Source organism: Micropterus salmoides, unplaced genomic scaffold, assembly GCF_014851395.1.
Source record: "Micropterus salmoides isolate LMB-PRFRI ecotype aquatic unplaced genomic scaffold, ASM1485139v1 Ms_hic_scaffold_16, whole genome shotgun sequence".
Classification (NCBI taxonomy): Eukaryota; Metazoa; Chordata; class Actinopteri; order Centrarchiformes; family Centrarchidae; genus Micropterus; species Micropterus salmoides.
Window position 1 is genome coordinate 21,687,305 of NW_024040707.1, and position 18,407 is coordinate 21,705,711.

At 39.4% G+C, this 18,407-nt stretch overlaps 2 protein-coding genes across 2 annotated transcripts; both read left to right on the forward strand.

The window, feature by feature from the left end:
* Positions 1–4,746: 4,746 nt before the first annotated feature.
* LOC119905639 (epithelial membrane protein 3-like) lies at positions 4,747–7,744 on the forward strand. The gene is made up of 5 exons (XM_038722856.1): positions 4,747–4,885; positions 5,951–6,038; positions 6,147–6,249; positions 6,351–6,491; positions 6,984–7,744. Exons 2-5 carry the CDS (start codon positions 5,961–5,963, stop codon positions 7,157–7,159), a joined length of 498 nt encoding a protein of 165 aa, XP_038578784.1. The 5' UTR covers positions 4,747–4,885; positions 5,951–5,960; the 3' UTR covers positions 7,160–7,744.
* A 111-nt stretch (positions 7,745–7,855) lies between these two features.
* zmynd12 (zinc finger, MYND-type containing 12) lies at positions 7,856–18,353 on the forward strand. The gene is made up of 8 exons (XM_038722855.1): positions 7,856–8,107; positions 9,636–9,765; positions 10,254–10,425; positions 10,550–10,719; positions 10,993–11,115; positions 11,212–11,305; positions 11,854–11,999; positions 18,083–18,353. Exons 1-8 carry the CDS (start codon positions 7,968–7,970, stop codon positions 18,212–18,214), a joined length of 1,107 nt encoding a protein of 368 aa, XP_038578783.1. The 5' UTR covers positions 7,856–7,967; the 3' UTR covers positions 18,215–18,353.
* The last annotated feature ends 54 nt before the right edge of the window (positions 18,354–18,407 follow it).

The window sequence follows — 18,407 nt, forward strand, 5'->3', positions numbered from 1 at the left end:
TAAATAAACTTTGTTGGATTGCTAGCATTAGATCCTCTATATTATATTTCACATTTTGAATACTATAAAGGGCTGCTAGAGAATCAACACAACACACCACTCTGTCTGGTTTTACTTCCTCAACCCACTGCAGTCCTACAATAATCGCCATCATTTCTGCCGTGTACACTGAAGCCTGATCAGTTAATCTTTTTCCAATGCTTACATTCACTGTTGGTATATATATTCCTATTCCTACCTTGTCCTCTTCATCTTTAGATCCGTCTGTATATATATCTACGTATTTGTAATATTTGCTCCTTATGTACTGACTTGCCAGATGTCCTTTCCCACTCTCTTCACATTCGCTGTGTAGTTCCAGTTCGAGATAGGTGCAATAAGTGTAGGGGAGTTAAACCAGGTTTTAATTAATCTATATTCCTTTGATTTAGTCTTTGTTACCCAGCCAAAGCCATTACCTTTAAAATAACTATACTACCAACATTCCTGAATAACACTCTTTGGAAGGTTTTCATAACCACATCCATGTAAGCGGCTCCAGTACGTAAGCATGTAAGCAAGTCTGAGGGCACTTCTCCTATACTCAACCTCGATTGCTTAAATTGGTGTTGATCTCACCAGCACAAATCCTCAATGCTTTGTTACTAACTCTATCCAACTTCAATAAATGTGTTTTAGCTGTTGCTCCATATACATACATATAGCATCCATAATCTATTGTTGACCTCATTAGAGCCCGGTAAACATACATTCATGATTGTTTATTTGGTCCCCAGTCTCCCACAATTTCAAATTCCTCAGATACGTCTGATCCCACTTTAACTCCAAATCTTCTTTCTGACAGAAAATCTAAGACCCGGTTATAAAACCTACCTCTAATTCCCATTTTGTTCATTTTAATCAGTAACCCTTCCCTCCACATGGAATCATAAGCTTTTTCAATATCAAAGAACACAACAGTCATTATTTCTTTAATTTTAAATGTTTTCTCTTTCTCGTTGCTTACTTTCACAACAGCATCCATTGTGGAACGCCCTTTTCTGAACCCACTTTGATATGGTGCAAATAATCCTCCATGTTCAAGGGTGTAATTAAGTCTTCTGACTAGTATCTTCTCCATCCACTCGCATAGATGTGATGTTAGGGCGATAGTTCTATAGTTACCAGCATTATTAGGATCTTTCCCAGGTTTGTTAAATGGCAATATTAAGGTACTCTTGCAGCTTTTGGGCATTTTACCTTCTTCCCATATCTTATTAAATAAGTGTAATATTATCTGTAACACTTTTTTTTAATTTAATTTACACATCTCTATTTTCCTTAAGAACCATCTCGTTATGCACTGTGCACACTGGCAAACTTCTTTCCCAAACCATTTGCCTTTTCTTTATCTGTTATTGCCAGTATTCCATCACCCTCTAATTCTGGTATTTTAGCATACACTTTTTTCCCACTCATTTTCTTCAGCATCGACCACACCTCTCCTATTTTAACTTCCCTTTCTATAGTAGAACATATATAGCTTCTCCATGCATTTTGTTTACTATTCTTAATTACTCTTCGTGCCTGAGCCTTTTTCCTCTGATAATTAATTAGATTATCTTGGTTCAAGTTATTTCTTAACATTCTCATTGCCCTATTTCGTTCTTTAATAGCTTCTGTGCATGTATCATTCCACCATGGGACCGTTTTCCTTTTCTCCCCGACTGACTTACCTGGTATGCTTTTTAATGATGCATTCAATATTAAATGTGTAACTTCAGATGCACATTCCTCAATATCACCCTGCATTGAAATTGACTCTGCTGAAATAAAATCCATCCATCCATCATCAACCACTTATCCTGTGTACAGGGTCTCGGGGGGCTGGGGCCAATCCCAGCTGACATCAGGCAAAAGGCGGGGTACACCCTAATACAACATATTTCTTTAAATTTTTCCCAATCAGCTTTAGCAAAATCCCACTTCTTATGTTTAGGCCTTTCTTGAAGATCTATTTCAACATTTATAGAGCAAAATATTAGAAAATGATCAGTTCCAATACTTGTACTTTCTTTTACCTTCCATTCACAAGAGTTTGCCAGATTATTTGAAACTAGAGTGAGATCAATACAAGACAGTGTGTCAGAATGTATGTCGATTCTTGTGCCATTTCCATTACTTCTCCATTACTATCAGTATACTTACTTCCCCAAAGGCTATTATGAAATCTCCGCACCATATTCCTTTCCCATGTCCTTGTCTCCTTATTATTTCCTCTAAGGTTTCTAGGCTTAATGATTTACAAGGGTTATATAAGTTGATTACTACTAAGTGCTTGTCTGATTTGTAAATTTCAGTAATTACACATTCCATTTCTGTTGTAGTTTCTATTCTTTTAAATGGTATCCCATTCCTTACAAATGTTTCACATCCTCCACCCTGATTTCTACCTCTATCAACACCTAACAGACTCATAACCAGGTAAAATAAAATCAAGGTGAGGCCGTAGCCAAGTTTCTTGAATGCAAACAATATCAGGTTTAACTTCAGACTCTAAGTACTTAGCATACCATTTATATCTTCAGCTTTTAAATCTCTGATACCTAAGAACTCCTCTGACAGCTTTTACCCCTACCACTGTCTTGATCCTGTCACTTTTTCTTTCTTGTTGTGTGGCAACATTCACAATTTACATATAAAAGCTACAAAGCTCTTCTTTTCTACCATGAAGGTGGTCTCCTTCACTATACACTTGTGTCTACATGGTTGCTGTGTGGTTACCGGTGTTGTGTCTGCTGGTCCTGGCTGAAATCTCTTATGCCCAACCTCTGGGGTAGGCCTGCTCCATGCCTTGCACTTTCATTCAGGTTTTCATGATACTCTGTTGGTCTGTTTTCCTTGGTTTCATAAGTGCCCGTGCTTTTTAAAGCCTCTGCAAATGACACATTATTCACAAACTTGTACCTCTGTACACAGCATTTTAACTTGGCATCCTTTTTACATTTGCCATATTCATGTTCTCCTCCACATTTCGCACATCTTTGTCTCCATTTACATTGTTGTACTGTATGTCCCATTCTCTGGCACTTAAAGCACCTTAACGGTTGGGGAATATACTCCCTAACTTTGTAATTTATCCATCCTATTCGGACTTCACAAGGAAAAGATTTTTCAAAAACAAGCAGTACAGATACAGTACAGGCTGTCTGATTTGACACCACATTTATTAGTCTTTTGGCCTCTAATACTTTCCCACCTTTTATCTCACTCTTCACATCCTCCACAGACATTTCCAGAGGAACATTTGAAATCACTCCTTTTAGCTTTGTTGCCATTCCTGGTACATGTGCTTTAATCTTTCCACCACCAAGGTGTTGTGGTGGCAGCCTGGCTGACGGTGAGTGTCCTGGTTTTTTCTACTTTTTATCAGTTTTTCTGCTTTTTTCCTTGGTTTCCTGTTCTCTGCCCGCCTCTCTGTGTTTTCTCCCCCGTGTGCTCTCTCTCTCCCTCTGCTCCTGAGCCCAGCCAACTACCTGCACCTGCAACTCATCATCCACCTCGTCAGCCTGCCACACCTGCCAGTAATCAACCTCATCCCAGCCTGTATTTCAACCCCGGTTCTCCACACCATCCTCGCTTGATTGTCGTTGCTCCATACCTGGTGCCACTTCTGTGTTCAGGCTTCAACGTTTCTTGTTTTTTCAAACTTACCCTGTGCCTTGTCATTGTCTCCCCCTAACCTTGTCTCTCTGTCTGTTTCCCTCCCAGGTACACTCACCCTCGTCCTCCGTTCGGCTGGGCTCATCCACTGGCCCACTCCCCTTCGGACCTCCCTCTCAGCGTCCTCCCTGTTCCCCTGCCTCTCCTCGCTTCCTTGGCCCCTGTGTTCCCCGGCTCCCTGGCCCCCTGTCTCCTTGGTTCCCCGTGCCAGTACTTCCCCGACGTCCTCCTCTCCCTCCACTCCAGTCCCTCTCACCCTTTTTTTCCCCCAATAAACCTCCTTCCCTCTGAATGCTGCATTTGGGTCCTCTCTGTCCACACACCACAACCTGTAACACAAAGTTACTCATTTTCAAAATCATTTCCTGCTGCTTCTTATTTGCTGCTGATATCAGAATTTTTCTGTTACTCAATAGTTTAGCATATTTAATTTCCTCCTTGGAGGTGAAATACCAGAGTTAATGTTAGACTTTTATCATCATTTTAGCATTAAGCTCAATAACCCAATACTATTTTCAAATCATTTATTTCTTAAGGATGGAGAGGTACATACATTAATATAAACCTTTTTAAAATAACAGAAATACTGTCTTACTTCTCTTTTTTTAACCTAGATGTAAATAATAAGCCTGCTGCTTTGATATTGTATTGTTTTTTTCTGTTATCTCCACTGATCCTGCAACGTTAACTAAGGCATGTTTGCATGATGTGTCCTGCCCACATGTTTTCTGTGTGACCAGTGCACTGTGAAGACTCATTATGTTCTGGTGTAGAAATGTGAACTATGTTGCAACTGTGTGTTTATTTGTCATATCTGCCCTAACAAGACTCAGATCATGAATGGATGAGGTATGGTAGAATGCTGATTATGCCAAAGAATCCACATTCCAAGTGGACTGTTTACAGAGGAGGTCTTTTCATGTCGTTTTACGTGCCTCCGTAGGCCATGGGTGGGTCTCATTTGAGTCTTTTTTGGATGGTGATGTTGCACTGAGGGACTTTGAGGCAGAGCAAAAGGGAGCTCTGTTCTACGCAGAGGAAATGGGCGTTCTCTGGAAAAATAAAGAGGTGTGGCAAGGCTAAAAGGGAGAGGACCACCAAGAGGAGCACAATGTTGTAGAGTGGCAAGACTGCTCCTAAGCTGCCCCTGAGATCTGATTCAGAGAAACAGGCAATACCCGACGTAAGTAGATATTTCCTTGACTTTTCATGGAATTTGAATGAATATCTTGTTAAATCATGGCTTTGTTTAGTGTCATTGTAGTGATTCTCTCATCACATCTCCCAATAATAGAAGTTCTAAAAGTAATGGGTAGCAAAAATCATGTCATTAAAAGACTCATGTTTTTATTTTCACACATATTCTGTGCCATATCAGAATCAGAAATACTTTATTGATATTACATATCAAGTCTTATTTTATTTTATTTCCCTCGCCTTAACCATTTGCTTTATTTTTCAACCACTTTCACAGATGTTTTACCTTTCATTCACTTTTATGTGATGGATGATATCTAGTGTAATGACATAATTTGACAGTAATTGTGACTCCACCGCCCACCCAAATGGACCTCTCCTATTGATAAAGATCTACAGACAGTTTCATCCTGTCTCTAATCTCAAGGTCTTTTTTTGTCTCCGAGGATGTATCCTTATTGTGAACTGAAATTACGGTCACTACAGCTTCAATAGCCTCTTAAATGTTTGCTTGTGCAATACTACTGTGGGTACAATGTCAAAAAGCTTTGTAAAATTACAGGCTTTCCCTCAGACTTAAATTTCCTCTATATTTACAAGTGGAGCAGCTTTAATGAAATCCAAATGTAAGTTGAAAAACAGACTGTTTACACTACGCAATGAAAAAGAAAACCATTCAGAAGAGTGGAGAGGTTAATTGGGTAAATATTTTGTAACCATTTACATTTCAATAGGCCTGCCCAGGTTCACTGCAGGTTTGCTGTACGATGGCAACACACAGGCCATTCAAAGAGCAGTTTTAGAAATAACTCATTGCGCTCTGTTTTGAAGCGTGGTCTTGCGCAGCACAGAGTACACTCTGTTCAGCTACTATTTTTCCATGTGAAGTTTCAAGGCAAATCAGGAAAGTTCCCTAACACATGAATTTCAATGTATAATGAACAAACATGTTAAATTGATCACACACCATTTACTTGCTAATGTTGGATGCAGTCACCAGCCAGGAAGTCCACATTTAAACTATTGTATACTATATGTTTGATTTTGGCAGGAAATTGAAAATGGCGTACCTGCTTATGTTTGTGACCCTGCTGCATCTCATCACACTGGCAATGCTGTTCATTGCAACCATGGAGAAGGTAGTGGTCATATTTAGGACATGATGTTTGTTTGCTTTTAATTGTATAACTGAGTTCATAAGTGCAACATATCCAGCTGTGTGTATTGTGTCTAATCTCTCTTCAAAGTCATGGTGGCAGTGGGATGGCATGGAGAACTCAGACCTATGGTACAACTGTAGGTTTGATAACTCCACAGGGACCTGGTTGTGTGCATCCTCCAAAGAAACTGGCAAGCAACAGTTTTATTTTGTATACCATAAAAGTTGGCTTTACATGAACAGTTTTCTCCTCAAGGTAAAATCTGAGAAGTGAGACTGTTTTCTTTTTCAGAGTGGCTTCAGGCAGTGCAGGTCCTGATGGTCCTCTCAGTGGTCTTCTCCTCGGTCTCCTTCTTGGTGTTCCTGGGTCAACTGTTCACCATGTCCAAGGGTGGACTCTTCTACTTCACTGGTCTGTGTCAAGTATTCGCAGGTAACAGTGGAGTGAAACAACGTGCCACTGACGTGTCTCTGTATGATGAGACCATTTGAGAAGGGTGACATTTGCTCTTACAGTACAAATTGGAAGGGGAAGCAAGTCTGTGGTTGGCAAATAAGCCAAATGTTTAGAGGACCCGACTTCTATGTTTTAGGTACAGCAGAAGAATTGTACTAGTTGATTACAAGATCTTGTAGGTGGGCTTGAACCATATACCGGTATGTTTTGTACCTTTAAAAAATATAAACAGTAGGATAATAATTGAGTACAGTGGCTGTAGCTTTTATTTACTCTTTGAACTGGTACAAGATTGTATAATATGGTGGATCATGTATATTTCTGAGGCACAGATTTTGCATTCCTTACAGATATGATGTTCTCTCAATAGGTAGCCTATAAAAACCAAGCAAGTTACAAACATTGCAAACTTTTCCACACATCCCGGTCTTAAAACAAACTCAAATCATATTTCCCTCCTTTTTTTAGGGCTGACCGCCTTTTCTGCAGCTCTCATCTACACATTACACAATAAGGATATCCTTCAAGACTCCAGAGAGCTGACTTCAGGACACTTTGGCTACTGCTTCATCCTGGCCTGGGTGTGTGTCCCCTTGTTGCTGTGTAGCGGGGTTATATACATCCACTTGCGTAAGAAAGAGTGACCAGCAAAAGGAAAGCAATGTCAACAACAGTATTGGAAAAAAAACAAGTTTTACATTGACTAGACTTCTCGTTAATCAGAAATGTAAATTTTGCCAAAGAATCATAATTGCCTTTGTTGTGATTTTTGCTCAGGCTTCAGTTAATGTGATAATGTTTTTAAATTGTAGATACACGTATATTTGGAAGATTAGCATGAAAAACTGGGTTATAATTTAGCAAACATTGAATCCTCAATATCAGTCTGATATATAATGCTCACCACCTGTTTTAAGAAGAGGTTTTTGTTGTGCACTGTTTTTCTGTGTCGACCAAGGAAGGCAAATACCAAAGCAGTGTTATGTACTTTTTTGTTAGTGTTATAGGCCTTATGAGGCATTTGAATTGCTTTTAATTTCTGCTCGAGCAAACTGGAAATATATATATATTTTTTTATACTTAAAGCTGATATGTAGAATATATTCTGTAGCTGCTTTGACTAAATACCACACAAAGAAACAGAATGTGTACAAGTTAATTGTTGTTACCCAAAATTGGTTCTTTCCCATCTTTTATGATAATAAATTAGGCTACACATTTAATGCAAATGATTGTTTACGTTTTTAAAGAAATCATTATTATTATTATTATTATTGTGTGTGTGTGTGTGTGTGTGTGTGAGAAGAGAGGGAAACTTCGGAGGACGTTGTCATAGCGACCGTAAACTTAAAAGTTTCTCAACAACTGGCCTCACCAACTAATATCGAGAACACTGATAGGCCTAACTTTACGTCTGGTGTTTACACGTCTCAAACGGACTTTCTTGTGATAATGGAAGCTAAACCACAAGTTTTGGGGACAACATCTAAGATAATTCCTCTTGCCTTACCCAAAGGAACGGAAAAGCTGTGTGAACTTTGTCAAAGAGGAGCGCACCTGCAATGCGCCAAGTGTCGGGTCACATTTTACTGGTAAGATGGAGTTGTTAGCTGTTTTACTGCATTTACTAAACAGTTTATTTGTGTGAGCATAATTCCCAAATGCCACAGGCATAAATTAAGTCTTGTGTTCATTTTGTGTGAACAACATGGTCAAACTATGTCTACGGTTTGGACGCGAGGTGGCAGTGTTTGCCTTTTTTTTTTCACAGCAAAAATTACAGAACACGTCGACATGAAGAACGTTCACGTGACTGTGTCGTCGGGTGGGAGGGACAGCCGAAAATGAAATTACCACAATGTTTTTTCGTTCGTTTTGTTCATGTGACTGTTAGGGAATCGTTTCCTACGTCTGTTCGATCATTTGAGTTGGGCAACATCCGTTTTTAAGTCAGCATTACATTTGTCGTAGATGGATATATCTTAAATTACAGCTCATAAAATGGTGCCCGGCGAAATCCTCCTCATTGGAACAGCATGGGGAGTGAATAGGAGCATGTGGTGACACCCCTCCCTGTGGGGATTTATACAAAGGGCTGAGCCACCAGTCTTTTAAGGGGGCTCACAGCCAGCTTCCCTCTCAGCCTTTAAAAAGAACTATAAGTCAAGCACACACACAAAAAGATGTAGTCTACAGGTCATTCAGCTGTATCTCAAAGCAATCGGGGGGGCATATACCCTAAAGGAGTTTATACATGTGGCCAATTAAGTTGAGTTAGCTTTGGTTCTTTGTCAGAGCATGCTTTTGACACAAGTCACTTGTAAGTGTACATATCGTGCTGCTGGCTGACTAGTATCCAGACTAGTGTTTGTGGTGACTGTTTATCATTAGGCAGATTGAGAGGTATTATGCAAAGAAAGCTCAGCAGAGACAAGATAGCGCAGTGGCCCTGCATCTGGAGAAGACATTTGTGTGTTGCTGTGTGCTTCTCTGTGTCTGTCTTAACATGCACAAGCATGAGATGTCAGTGCCACTGTTGATGTGACGTGGCCAGATTACAGTGTTTCTGTCTGAGCTCCACAAACACAAATACACTGGAGTGAGCACAGTTGCTCCGCCGGAAGGATAAGAAGAAAAAATGCTAGGAAAACCAAACTGTTTCCACAGAAGTGTGCAGGAGTCGAGAGCCAGATGAGCAAAATTACAGACCAGTTATGTAATGGCATGTAATTTAGAATGCCCTTTGTGCACTCAGATGATTTTTTCTAAATGGGATAGAGGCTTTGCCTTGGAAATGTTAGCGCTCCACTGCAAACCAACTGAAATAAAGAAACATTTCACCATTAATGGTACCACACCGGATCCACACTTTTCAACCGTTCTTACCAAGGCTACTGTTCTACACTTGCAGTACAAGTTGCAGCTCAGATGTTCAGGTCATACCTCGGAAAATATTCCTGAGCCAACATCAGTCACATTGTGCCCAGAGAGGAGATTCAACATGCATACTAAAGCTTCACACAAAGCCACAAGGACTCTCTGGATCTAAGGTGGCTAAAGGGAGAGAAGGAAACTGAGTGACATAAAGTAGCCCTTTAAATAAATGTTTTAATTTCTCAGCGATGCAGAGCACCAGCAGGCAGACTGGGTGGGTATCCATGAGAGAATCTGTCAGCTGCTTGTGCCCATTCGCACACCGACACTCTTAAGTCTCCAACAGTCTGGCCGCATTGAAATGCAGCTTAAAAAGGTGAGGACGTATGTAATGCATTGACACCACGTATGGAAAACTATGAAACACACAGTACAGTGTAAACACCTTGTTTTGAGTTTGAGTCTAGTTTACATGTCAAGGAGAATGCAAAGAAAAACCTGAATTCCGACAACTACATCTCCAGGCCATGAAAGGTTTTGAATTTTCTTCTCAGAAATCTGTCTACGATTTATCATTTATTTTCAAATTGTCTAGTGTTTGGGCTCCAGGTTTTTTGTTTTAGCTCTCCTAATTTCATATATCAAGATGCCAAATCCAAACCTGGAGCACACAATACAATTGTAGACTGTGCTACCATTTGAGGAAACAGTAATGAAAAAGTCATAGAATTTAAACAACAGAAACACACAAGAACCCTGGGTCTTTTTATTTGGTTTACTCAATTGTTATGTAATATTGCTGGAAGTGGATTCTGATGAATTGATGTATGGTCAAATTAACCTTGGGTTTGGTTCTCTACTTAGGCAGAGCTGATTGAAATTTGCAGATTGGTGGCCCAGAGCAAGCTGTCTGAGGGGAAACACCAGGAGGCTCTGCCTGCTGCCCAGTTCTGCCTGCGCTGTTCTATAGACATCCATGGCCGAAGTTCTGTCCAAATGGTCCCTGCGTACCTGCTGCTGGCTGAGGCCAACATGGGTGAGGAAGGAGTACAAAATGGTTTCTCAGCTCAAATTGTCTCATTTCTGTGCAATGTTTAATGCATGCCTGTGTGTGTCTGTCATATGTATATTTGTGTGTGTATTTGTTCTTGCGTTTCCAGGCTTGGGCAATCTAGCCCTGGTGGCAGAGCTCCTGTCCCAGGCAGAGTGGGCGGTTTTGAAGAGCCCAGAATGTGGTCATGCAGTCCACCACCGGCTGCACAGAAGCCTGGGCCGCCTCCACACAGCGACTGGAAACCTGGAAGCAGCTCTGCTTAACTTTGCAAATGATGTTTGTGTCATAATTAGCACACTCACCAGAAATGGATTCAGCACATTAAGTATTTTCAACTGTTCAATAGCTATCTTGATATTGCGCAGAGCAAAATGCAAGCCACAACTTATTGGATTTTTTTTGTACTTTGCTCACCATATAGAATGCTTGCTCAAGACTTACAATATTTTCTTCCTTTCATGTCATGTGCACCCACTCGACACTGGAAAGCCCCAGAACATATGAACATACCTTGTAAAAAAGAGCTAATTTCTCTGCTGTGTTTTTTAGATATATTTTGCCAGTGAGGCGTATGGTCTGGATAGCACAATCAGCTGTGGTGGCTACTTTCACATGGCTGGTGTGTTTGCCAAAAAGGGGAAGCTGCCCATTGCTTGTTCCTTGTATTCTGAGGTAAAAATAGATCAGATGTGATGTGATCAAGGCAATTTTACCAAATCTATTTTTTAAAAGTGTTATATGGTTTATCTTCTCTTGCCTATGTTGTAGGTGGCACATACTTGGCACAGCCATCTGACCAAACTGATCAAGACGCATGTTGAAAATGTCCACAATCCTGACATGTTGCTAAAGCCCTCTTATGGTACGTCTTATCACATCAAATATGCACAATATAAATGTAATATATAACCGTACTATTCTAGCGGGATGTAGATTTATAAAAAATCACCGATCCATCATTTGCTCCACCCACTTAACGGACGATTGGTGTATCACTGAAAAAAATAGGGTCAACAGTACTATATTTAGCTGAGCTGGATTGCTGTGCAATCCAAAAGCTAAACCCCAGATTTACACCAGCATGCTTAAGGCTGACTAGAGACCACTGCTGACACATGGCTGTGCAACATCCGCACCACTGCTCCCTATTGTAACTGCTGCCCTACATATGATGCTAAGCCTGTTAGCTCTCTGGGCTGTTCTGGAAAAAGTGGGTGTGGAAGGGAAGGATGCTTAAACAAACTATAGAGAAGATACAGACTGACCTAAATTTTATGTTGACCTCTATTACATGCAGAAGTACTATTTTTTTCCAATTTTCGTGTGTACTGTGCATTTATCCCAATGTTAATATCCTGTAAAAGCTAAAAGTCATTTGCATCTTTGTCTCTATCCATGACTTTCAATCAGACAAAGCCCAGCGAGTTGAAGTGGACGAGATGTTAAGAACCATGTTGGAGTTTCAGCAGAATGACTCCAGAAAAGACTTATCTCAGATTTCACTTTTAGCTCACTGTCTGGCCATGCTGTGGTTCCTGGGAGGAGACCCCCTAAAGGTGAGTCACCAGATGAGGTGACCAGGCATTAAAGGTTCAGTTTGGCACAATTCCCCATTATCCCACCATCCCTCCGCCTCCTTAAATGGGATTATCTCTAATTGGTAAAGCTGTAAAGATGAGCCGGGAATTAGTGGGAGTCTGACGTGACTGTTTTGACACTCTGACTTCCACTTCGGTTTCAAGGCTCTCTGTAATGCCACTGGAGGTTATTTGTGTGTGTAAACCGCACCTCTTTAGATATGGGATGAATGAGCAGATCATCTTTTGTGTCGTGCCAGTTGAGAGAATGAAGCAGCAATGGTGGAGTGAACGTGTCCATACCACTGACTCTACAGGAAGTTCTGTATCAGAGAGGTGACTGCCAAAGACTTTAAACCATGTCGTGTTAAGGCAAGGCAAGCATATTTCAAGGCAATTCAAGTGCTTCACATAAAACATAAAATGCTTTGAGACAAAATGTAAGCATTAAGCACCATAAGGCAATATAAAAATACATTTAAATAGTTCTAACCATTCAGTACTTTATAAGCCAACAAACATTTTAAAATAAATTATCTTCCAGTGTAAAGCCCTCTTGAAATCAGCTGCAGCTGTCTGATACATTTTTTAGATAGACCTGTAAAGATACTGTTGCTGTAGTCCAGTTGACTGAAGATACATGCATGGAAGTTTTTCCAAATCCTGCTGAGACATAAATCATTTAATTCTTGATGTATTCTTCAGGTGATATCGCCTGTATGGGATTATAGTGCCCTGGCTATTCAGTAAATTAAAGGTGTGTTTTCTGCAGATTTATGATAACATATTTTGTTGTTCTTCCTAATTTGAGCCAGTGAAAGCTTGTAGATGTTAAACAGAAGAGGCCCCAGAATGGAGCCTTGGGTAACTCCACAGGTAATTTTTGTCCACTCAGATGTGTAATTTCCAACAGACACAAAGTAGTCCCTGTCCTTTAAGAAGGATTCAAACCAGTTCAGTACTGTACCAGAGAGTCAAATGAACAATAACAAATGGTTTGACACTGAATGCAAAAACCTATGGAAAACTTTAAGGAAATTATCAAATGAAAAGCATAGGGACCCGGATTACCACAACATACGCTGTCAATATGAGGCCACTCTGAAACAATACAAGTACACCGTAAAAACTAGAAAAGAACAACACAGCAAGAAGCAGCTCTGTGAATCCAACCTGTTCTGGGAGAAATGTAACAACCTAAACAAAACCCAGCAGGATGAATTGGCGATCCAAGATGGAAATACTTGGATTAATCACTTTAGTGAATTATACAGTAATATTACAAAAAATTATGATCAGTACAAGATATTCACGAAATGGAAAACTCTGGAGGCGGTGATAAAAAACAACAAAAACCCTCTAGATTACCCTGTAACAGAACAAAAATTAACAGAAGTCATCCAGTCCCTGAAAGTAAAAAAGGCTTGCGGTATTGATGGAATCCTCAATGAAATGATCAAATACTCAGACCATAAAATCAGATTGGCTATACTAAAACTATTCAATACTATTCTAGCAACTGGAACTTTTCCAGACATCTGGAACAAAGGTTTAATAACCCCAATTCATAAATCTGGAGATAAATATGATCCAAATAAATACAGAGGAATATGTGTATCCAGTAACCTGGGAAAAATATTCTGTAACATCATTAATAAACGACTTGTCAACTTTCTTGCTGACCACAATATTCTACATAAATGCCAAGTTGGTTTTTTTGCCAAATTGCAGCACAATGGACCATATATTTACCCTCCAGACTCTAATTGATCAAGAATTAAACATTAAGAAAAGAAAGGTATAAGGCTGTTTTGTTGACTTCCAAAAAGCCTTTGATTCCATCTGGCACGAGGGCCTTTTCTATAGGCTACTTGAAAGTGGCATTAGAGGAAAAACATATTATTTGATTAAGAACATGTATACAAAAAGTGAATGTGACATAAAGATTGGAAACAAACAAACAGCGTTCTTCTCCCAGGGCCAGGGAGTGAGGCAGGGATGCAATCTCAGTCCAATTCTCTTCAACCTATATATCAATGAATTAGCAAACCAATTAGAGAGTTCCACGGCACCTGACCTCACCCTGAACGACACTGAGATCAGAGGTCTGCTGTATGCAGATGACTTAGTGTTGCTCTCCACTACTAAAGAAGGTTTGCAGCAGCACCTTATCCTCCTGTACAGATTCTGTCAGACCTGGGCCCTGACAGTAAACACAGCAAAGACTAAGATAATGATCTTTCAGAAACAATATAGAAATCAGGTTACACACAATTTCTATTTAGACACCACTAAATTACAACACACAAAAAACTACATTTACCTTGGCCTCAACATTACATGCACAGGGAACTTCAACATGGCTGTGAAAGATCTGAGGGACAAAGCAAGGAGAGCTTTCTATGCAATAAAAAGAAACATTAAAATCTATATTCCAATTGAAATCTGGCTTAAAACTTTCCAATTTGTACTAGAACCAATAATTCTATATAGTAGCGAAATTTGTGGGCCAAAACTTAATAATGAATTTGACAAATGGGACAAAACAATCATAGAATCTTTCCATACTGAGTTCTGTAAGAGCATCCTGCAGGTGCAGAGAAGAACACCAAATAACCTGTGCAGAGCAGAGCTCGGCCCCTCTTACTAAAAATACAGAAAAGATCACTTAAATTTTACAATCACTTAAATCAATTAACCCCCAGACATATCATCACAAAGCCCTAACATACCAGAAGCTGAAACCAGAGAACACTCCCCTCGGCCAGCTGGTCCTGAGGCTCTCTGCAGTAACGAGTCCCCAACAGCCTCAGGACAGCAACACCAACTCAAGCAGACCAAGCCAAATTATCAACAAGCAGAAAGAAAAATATATTCAATGCTGGAAAGAAACAACCAAAACACAAAGTAAATTACAATGTTATCTGACCCTAAAAAGAGAATTCACACTGGGAAATTACCTGAGTACAATAAAATGTCCTAAACTAAGGCAAATGTTGACAACATACAGACTGAGTGAACACAGCCTGGCCATAGAAAAGGGTCAGAGGAGAGACTCTGCTCCCAGTGTGACAGGGGACAGGTAGAGACAGAGCTACACTTTCTAACCTCATGCCCCAAATTTAAAACACTAAGACAAAAACACTTTGCAAACATTTCCCATATATACCCTGAATTCGAATTCACATCAGACACACAGAAACTCCCCTATTTACTGGGAGAAATGCCCAAATGTGAAATAATTGCTGCAAAATATGTCTCCTCATGCCATGAAGTGAGGACAACCAGTGGAACCTCAGACTGATAAATAATTGTAACATACACACACACACTTATTGTTTTATTTATTTATTTTAATTTTTAATATATATTTGTTTTTACACACACACACACGCTTACTGTTCTTTTTAATTATTTTATTTTAATTTTTAATATATTTTTATTTTTTTAACACACACACACGCTTACTGTTTTATTTATTTATTTTATTTTTAATATATTTTATTTTTTAACACACACACACACTTACTGTTTTATTTATTTATTTTATTTTAATATATATTTATTTTTTTAACACAGACACACACACACACTTACTGTTTTATTTATTTATTTTATTTTAATATATTTTATTTTTTTAACACAGACACACACATACATGCTTACTGTTTTATTTAATTATTTAAATTTTTAATATACTTAAAAAAATTTTAACAAACACACATATGCCTTGATTACTTTACGCTTTAATTACTTGTTTAATGAAATGTATGGGGTTGATTGATAGTTTGTATGATGCTTTTGGCAATATTGTTGTTACACATTCATGCCAATAAAGCTAATTTAAATTGAATTGAATTGAATTGAGTCCCACACATGCAGAAGGGGGAACAAAACAGGTGGGACACATTAGGTTATCAAGCAGACAGGAAACAAGCATAAGACGAACACCTGACACATACAGTTACCAAAATAAACCAGGAACAAGTAGGCACACGGACAAAGCGAACAGACATACGAACCAAATCCTGACACAAGAAGTTGTTCAACTGTTGAAAGACAAGTTTACTTATATGATAAAATTGTTTACAATTTGTAGAACGTCTTAGGCCATGAAATTAGAAGCATTTTTGAAAAACCCTGTTTATATCAAGGCAGCAGGAGGAGGATTGCAGGTGTTGTATAATGTCCTTTATTTTTCTATGGTTGATCAGTTGGTCATTTGAAATTGATTTTACATTGACACAGGGACAACCAATATCCTGTGCCTGATGCTGAGGCACAGATTGCTTGTCTAATTCTCTGAATTTGTCATTGAAGGAAGCAAATTCCAGGCCTTGTAGGTAGAAGTTCAGAGAGTGTTGACAGTAGCAAACAAGGCACGTGCATTATTATTGTTTTTGGCCATGATGTCAGAGAAGAAGGACCTCCTTGCATTTCTCAGTTGTAAATTACAAATGCAATGTCTCTCTTTATAGATGTCATTATGAACCTGGAGATTTGTTTCTTGCCACCTGCGTTCAGCCTTTCAACACTCTTTTTTTCTGTTCATACCAGTGTGGCATTTCTCCATTGAGATCTTTTCTTATCAGAGACCACCTCCACTTTAGTGGGTTTAATGACATCAATAACATTTGCAGTTTTAGTATTGAAATCATCTACAAGCTGATTATAAGGAAGTCAACTGAAGAGAGAGAAATTCTTGCGTTGGAGGGAATCATTAAACAAAATGGCAATTCCACCTCTTTCTTATGAGCTCCACCTTTTCCTTATGAACATAACTTGTGTTTCAGTTAAAAACATTAAATTAAGATTATGCTTGATGATAAAATCCTTGATTCAAAATGCTTTCTTCAGGCAGGGGCTGAGGTGGCTCTTTTTCAAGGTTTCTGCCACTTTGTGTTATGTCTTCTTGTTATTCCTCTTGTCTCTTGTCCTTGGCAGAGGGAACAGATGGGTGACACAATAAGTAAAATAGGTCAGAGATGAACAATTTTACTCCTGACGTGTTAAGGAGTCCATCTGCGGTACCAGACCATTTCCTTGGGAAAGTATTTTGGTGTTTTTTTTACTGCACATGCTTCTTACATCTAGGCAGAAGTTGCGTTCTAATTTTAAGTTAACTAGCCTGAAGGCCGTTCCAACTGATTGAAGAATATCTTTGATCTCCACATTTTGCTAGTCTTCCCCCACAGGGAGATCAGTGTGTTTAGTCAGCTATAACAAAGTGTCCTCAGACTTAGAGGGACTCTATGCTTCCTGACATGTTTGTGTGGTGTGTGTGTCAGGGTACCCTGGTTGAAGGATGATTTGCTCACACTCTGTGCCACCCAGCCACAAATACCATTCAGTTCTGTCTCATTTTCCTTATCTTTAGTAAACTACAAAGTAAAAAGGTTTTTGTTGTAGTTCGACTACTCCCCATGTTCTTGTCCACATCATAGCTTCACTGTGGGTTGCAGTGGTAGTGCTGTGTTTTGAAAAGTGCATCATTGTAAGAATATACAGTTGTCATCATAGGATTTGTTGTTGTTAAGAGGGAATTGTGGTTTGATTCTTTCACATTTATCTGTGATTAAAGATGTTGTTGAAAAGGATGGAAGAAACATTAGACAAGAGAGCCTATACTTAGTGTATCAGCCATGTATTCACTGGCAAGCAAACTGTGGCTGGATAACACCAAAACCACAAATACACGACTAACACATATAAAATGCACACTCCCAGCTGTTCACAGACGCTAAGAAACGACAGGAATTCCATGTATGCCACTGCAAAAGTCAACAAATTCCACATTGACCTTGTCATGTTTCCATCTAAGCATGCATGGTTTTATCAACAGTATCAAACAATACTTTTATATACTCATTTTCTCTCAATTACAAACTATAATGGACAGTCTAGTCAAATCAGGTTATCAAAAGGATAAAGTGGGATAAGTTAGCTCTACTGGGTTGCAGTCCAATTTTCAGTGATATTATTATATAAGTCCGCTTTGCTCTCCCCAGAGAGTCTAACAGCTGCAGCTGCTGTGTTTGTTTCCGTTTGTGTTTGTGTGCCAGGCCCTGGGATTTGGCAACACAGCCCTGCAGGCCAGCCAGCTGATACCAAACCATGACCTGGCAGAGCCCATCCAGGGCCTGCTGCGGCTGGTGCAGAGTCTGCAGGCAGAACCACATCCGGGTGCTGTCTAGTCACCATACCTGCCGTGGCCATCCCTCTGCTTGGGGATCTACTCCACTGGGACATATTCATTTAGCCCCACACTGATTTACCCATGTAAGTGTAGAAACCACTGAATTGGTAATAAATAAAAAGTTTAGGAGTAAAGCGCTTATGGTTGTGTCATTTAAGTTTTATCCAGATGTTATGAATTTGTATTGTAAG

Coding starts and splice junctions, on each gene's coding strand:
- zmynd12 (XM_038722855.1), top strand. CDS start 7,968: ATGGAAGCTAAACCACAAGTTTTGGGGACAACATCTAAGATAATTCCT. Junction 10,720..10,992: donor TGCTTAACTTTGCAAATGAT/GTTTGTGTCATA, acceptor TGTGTTTTTTAG/ATATATTTTGCCAGTGAGGC. Junction 11,306..11,853: donor GTTGCTAAAGCCCTCTTATG/GTACGTCTTATC, acceptor ACTTTCAATCAG/ACAAAGCCCAGCGAGTTGAA.
- LOC119905639 (XM_038722856.1), top strand. CDS start 5,961: ATGGCGTACCTGCTTATGTTTGTGACCCTGCTGCATCTCATCACACTG. Junction 6,039..6,146: donor TCATTGCAACCATGGAGAAG/GTAGTGGTCATA, acceptor CTCTCTTCAAAG/TCATGGTGGCAGTGGGATGG. Junction 6,492..6,983: donor TCTGTGTCAAGTATTCGCAG/GTAACAGTGGAG, acceptor TCCTTTTTTTAG/GGCTGACCGCCTTTTCTGCA.